The 5,864-nt window shown below is 36.5% G+C and overlaps 1 protein-coding gene across 1 annotated transcript in view; it reads right to left on the reverse strand.

The window, feature by feature from the left end:
• The window catches only part of LOC106870817 (integrator complex subunit 14), a 63,904-nt gene that overhangs the window by 4,571 nt on the left and 53,469 nt on the right, over positions 1-5,864 (reverse strand). Inside the window, exon 9 of the mRNA XM_014917037.2 lies at positions 1,099-1,164. Coding sequence (XP_014772523.1) covers positions 1,099-1,164 — 66 coding nt within the window. The remainder of the gene's footprint in view (positions 1-1,098; positions 1,165-5,864) is intronic.

Consider the following 5,864-nt stretch of genomic DNA (forward strand, 5'->3'; position numbering starts at 1 on the left):
TATATATATATATATATATATATATATATATATATATTATTAATATATATATATCAATATATACTCTTTATTCTTTTATCAGTTTCAGTCATTTGACTGCGGCCATGCTGGAGCACTGCCTTAGAGGGTTTTAGTCGAAGAAATCGACCCCCCAGCACTTATTCTTTGTAAGCCTAATACTTGTTCTACTGGTCTCTTTTATTGAGCCACTAAGTTATGGTGACGTAAACACATCAACATTGGTTGTCAAGTGATGGTGGGAGAGACAAACACAGACACAAAGCTATAAATATAAACACACACATGAATACACACACACACACATGCATATATACAATGGGCTCCTTTCAGTTTCTGTCTACCAAATCCACTCACAAGGTTTTGGTTGGTTTGAGGCTATAGTAGAAAACACTTACGCAAGGTGCCATGCAGTGGGACTGAACCCGGCAACATGTGGTTGGGAACTAAGCTTCTTACCACACAGCCATGCTTGTGCTTATATAGATGCCATGCTTGAGTAGAAGACCCATCAAGCCAAGTGAAACCATAGCCGTAGCAGACACTGGTGCCATGCAACTGGCACCAATGCTGGTGGCATGTAAAAGCACCCATTACACTCTTGGAGTGGTTGGCATCAGGAAGAGCATCCAGTCGTAGAAGCCATGTCAAATCAGACTGGAGACTGGTGCAGCCCCTCAGCTTACCAGTCCAACCCATGCCAGCATGGACAACAGACATTAAAAAGATGGTTATGATAATATATATCAATATCAGTATGTGCATGCGTGTGCAAGCATGTGTGTGTGTGTATGCATGTGTGTGCATATGTGAGTGTATTTACAGATGTTTTGCTGAAGTTGCGTGCTACACAATGGTGGTGGTGTCATTTTCCCAGTTAGCAAATCATCTGCTGACTTTAAGCATGTGTAGACATGTGAAATAAGATATCTTTTACTTGTAAAAATGCCTCATCGAGATATTCATCTAACTCATGCTAGTAATGAATGAATATATATATGTATACCCTTCTCCCTTAGTATAAATCTATGAAGATGAGACTTGAATATTCATAAAATAATAGTTAATATGCATATTCACCTTATAGAATTGCTGTTGTTTATCTGGCAGTTTTCTAGCATGGCGCAAAACTTTTTGTAGGTCAGCCTATAAATAAATAGAAGAAAGAAGCAAGTTTATTGTTAATACTAGTGGGAGAAAAACAACCAATAACAGCAAGAATGTTAATAGCAATAACAACAGTAGCTACAATAATATGCTCATGGAGGGAGATATAAATATGGTTGCTCAACCTGCAAGAAACTGTAGCTAAATCTCACTCATATCATAACTTACCATCTTAAAAAAAAATGCACTGATTTTTAGGTCATGAAAACCTAGAAACTTTTGAGAGAAGATGAAATAAATCATTTTTAACATTTGAACTTAAAGCAGATGAAGCTTGAGATAAAGGCTTCAAATTTTGGCACAAGTTGTTGGGGAGGTGGATGGTTGATAAAATTGACCCCAGTACTCAAATGGCACTTATATTATTGACCCCGAAAGAGATGAAAGGCAAAGTTGACCTCAGCAGAATTTGAACTCAGAACGTAAAGTCGGATGAAATGCCATTAAGCATTTTGTTCGATGCGCTAACAATTCTGCCAGCTCGCCACCTTAGATAACTTTTTCAAATTTTTGCACAATACCAGCAGCTTCAGGGAGGGGGGTAAGTCAATTACACCAACCCCAGTAGTCAACTGGTACTTATTTTATCGAGCCCGAATTGGATGAAAGGCAAAGCCGCCCTCGGTGGAATTTGAACTGAGAACATAAAGACAGATGAAATGCCACTACGTATTTTGCCCAGCATGCTAATGCTTCTGCCAAGTCACTGCCTCAATAAAGCTATAAGTAATAGTGTGTAAATATTAGGTCAAAAACCCTTTGGATAAAAAAATAAAGTAAAAAACTGCCTGTGGATAGAGAAATTGAAAAGACTACTTTGGTCCAATAGTAGAACATCTGTCATGTTTATAGATATGGGTTTGTGTTCCATGGGCAGCCTTCAACTTTTTCTATCCACAAGGGATTTTTAACCCAAAATTTACATACTATTATTTGTAGTTATGAGCAGTGAGTGTTATTTCTTTATTGCTTATGCTCGAAATGTATAGGAAATGGCTATTATTTTCTTTAAACTTTGCTTTTGCAATCCCAGTAACAACATTTTGATACTACAATATTCTACAACATTCTAGATAGATTCAATGCTGAATAGACAAGACAGAATTTTCTAGAACTTTCAAGCATAGTCTAGAATTTTCTAGAACTTTCAAGAACAGTGTAGAATCTACTAGAACTTCCAAGAATAGTCTGGAATACTCTAGAACTTTCAAAAAATAGTTTGGAATTGAACTTGAACTGTTTAAAATTCTCTAGAAGTTTCAAGAACAGTCTAGAATTTACTAGAACTTTCAAGAATAGTCTAGAATTTACTAGAACTTTCAAAAATAGTCTAGGATTTACTAGAACTTTCAAGAATAGTCTGGAATATTCTAGAACTTTTGAACTAGAACAGTTTAAAATTCCCTAGAACTTTCAAGAACAGTCTAGAATTTACTAGAACTTTCAAGAATAGTCTGGAATACTCTAGAACTTTTGAAGCAATCACAAGGTAGAAAATTACATGGATCTGGTTGAGACTCCGATGAAAAACTGCAGCAGAATAGGCAGCAAGATGTCCCTGATAAATTGAAGGAAAACATGGGAGAATACTAAGGGAATACTAAGCGTTTCTACCAGAATATGCTAGACTTAGAAGTCATTGCTAAGAAGTATTTAAAGAAAAATATGATGGCAGACTAATTTTGAGGGTTGATACATAAAAGACCTCAAAAATGAAATCTTGCAAATCTACCCATTTCTTAACTCTAATGTTTGCTTTTATACAACTTAACTATAAATATGTTAAATTTGATTTATATGTTGTTGTTTTTTTTTCTGAAAAATGTGCAAACACACAAGCAATGTGTAAATAAAAAGGAATAAAAAGTGGGTTACATAGTTTAATCTGATCCTTGATACGTTAGTTGAAACATTAGCTGAAAGACAAAAACACATACTGTGGTAACAGTTGGAATGCTTTTCAAATCATAGCTCTTCTTGATCAAAGCTGACCTGGGGTTATATCAACCAGCAACAACAATAAGCAAAATACAGCCAAAGATAATTGTTGATATGACATGTAAATGTTTAGAAATTCAACAAAAAGTAAATATTTAGACAGTTACTAAGATGTACGTAGAAGGGAGGGAAATGACAGGCTGATTAAAGGAAGAAAAATAACACAAATACAAAAAGAAGAAAAATCCTGCAGAACAAAGGGAAGAGACAGTGGTCTAAGTTAAGTAGTGAGGTGGGATGAAGGAGGCTGTAAGACAAGATAGAAGGAGGGAGGGTGGAAAGAAATGATAGGTTAACACTGAAGAATCTAATTGTATGTTAGTGAAGGATATAATTTACTAAATATTTTAAATTTCAGTTGTAAGTTGACCAAGTTAAAAATGTCCTGGGGAGATGATCCATAAACTTAGCAAATTGGGTGTTGCCAAGCCCTAAAATTCACTCTATAATTGCCCATGGGCATATAGCGTAATGGTTATGCGTGTGGACTACTAACCCCAAGATTCCGAGTTCAATTCCAGGCAGTGCCTTGAATAAATAAATAAATAATAATAATAATAATAATAACATCAGCAAAAAAATACCTTAGGAATGAGAACCCAGGGTTGGGTTCAAAATTCTACCAGGAAACCTGATGAAGGCTGGAGAGTAAATAATGTAAATGATGTACAGAACTTTTGAACTAGAACAGTTTAAAATTCCCGAGAACTTTCAAGAACAGTCTAGAATTTACTAGAACATAATAGGTGCAGGCATGGCTGTATGGTGTAGTAAGAAGCTTGCTTCTCAACTACATAGTTCCAGGTTCAGTCCCACTGCACGGTACCTTGGGCAAGTGTCTTTTACAATAGCCTCAGGCCGACCAAAGCCTTGGGAGTGGATGGAAACTGAAAGAAGCCCGTCATATATATATGTGTCATAAAGCCTGCTGCTAGGTTGCTTGTGTTTGATTTACATGTTTTCTGTTTTTTATTCTAAGGTAGGGGGATGTGATTTGGTAGGGGGTAGATTTGTTTGATATTCCGGGCAGGTGAAACGAATGCATAAAGTCTTCAAAACTGGCTTGGGTTCCATTGTTACTATTTGTATTTCTCACATTACATTATATTTACATCTTTTAGTTAAGCAAATTTTCTTTCTCATTTCTTTTTGTTTCATTTGCAATTGAAATAAACCTGAATGACTTGCTGTCAGGTGTTAACAAAGATGCCATTGCAAAGCATTCACTTAATATTTTTTTCCCTTGAGCCGTGTGTGAATATATATATATATATATATATATATATTCTATTCAGGGCAACAAAAACATATGTGACCATCACCTGCCTTGGCTGAGACTACTACTGAGTCACCATAACCACCCCTGCCATCATCATCATCATTTACTCTCCTATCTTTTACTTGTTTCAGTCATTAGACTGCAGCCATGCTGGAGCACCACCTTGAAGAATTTTTAGTTGAATGTATCAACCCTAGTGTTTACTTTTTCTAAGCCTGGTACTTATCCTATCAGTCTCTTTTGCCGAACCGCTAAGTTACGACGATGTAAACACACCAGCATCGGTTGTCAAGTGGTGGTGGAGGGACAAACACAGACACAAACACACACACGTATATACGGGCTTCTTTCAGTTTCTGTCTACCAAATCCACTCACAAGGCTTTGGTCGGCCCGAGGCTATAGTAGAAGACACTTGCCCAAGATGCCACGCAGTGGGACTGAACCCGGAACCATGTGGTTGGTAAGCAAACTACTTACCACACAGCCACTCCTGCGCCTATAGTTTTGTTTAGTTTAAGAATATTGCTTGATTCCTGGGGGAACTTACTGATGTCCACACTTCTGATAACATTTATACCAGGTATTAGATCTGAACACACAACCTAATTTAACCTTAATGAAACATTTCTTAATGCAGCAATTTATGAGTTGTGATATCGTTTATTCCTGCTTCTTCTCTGTACTAGTATCAAAGCTTTCATTTTTCCATCACTCAGACTAGTTTTGATAAATCTTCCCTTGGTAACCTGCTAAGAGCAATGTGCAGTAATACAAAGGGTTTCTGTGGTTGTAAAGATTAAAGTCTGATATATTCAGTGGGGTATACGAGTAGTATGGATTGTTTGTGGTTATTAAAACTAAAAACTGATGTATTCAGGAAGGTACAAGTGTAGCATGGTACAAGTGTAGCATGGTACAAGTGTAGCAAAAGTACATTTTTTGGAAATGGGATACAAATAATACTTCAAGAATCAGTGTATTTAGGTCAGAAAATAAAGGTGTTGTGATGACTGCATGGATAAGATGTTGGGTTTCTTGACCAAAAGGTCCATGCATTTGTAGCTTTTCATTGACGTGAACACTAAAGAGAAGGTACATAGAAGTAGAATGATACAACATCTGAAGAATTTGATGAGTGATTTTACTAAATAAATATCGAGAGAGAGGGAGAGAGAGAGATAGGGGGAGGGAGGGAGAGAGAGAGGGGTGAGAAAGGAGAGAGAGAGAGAGGTGAGAAAGGAGAGAGAGAGAGAGAGGGAGTGATGAGTATGTATGTACAAAATAGAATGCATGTATATTTTTTTGAAGTAGTAGATTTCCTTGCGGCAGTTTGGCATTTTTCCCAATGCATGATCTTGAAGGCAGCAAAAAGATGAATATATATATATATATATATATAT

This window comes from Octopus bimaculoides, chromosome 15 (genome assembly GCF_001194135.2).
Source record: "Octopus bimaculoides isolate UCB-OBI-ISO-001 chromosome 15, ASM119413v2, whole genome shotgun sequence".
NCBI lineage: Eukaryota > Metazoa > Mollusca > Cephalopoda > Octopoda > Octopodidae > Octopus > Octopus bimaculoides.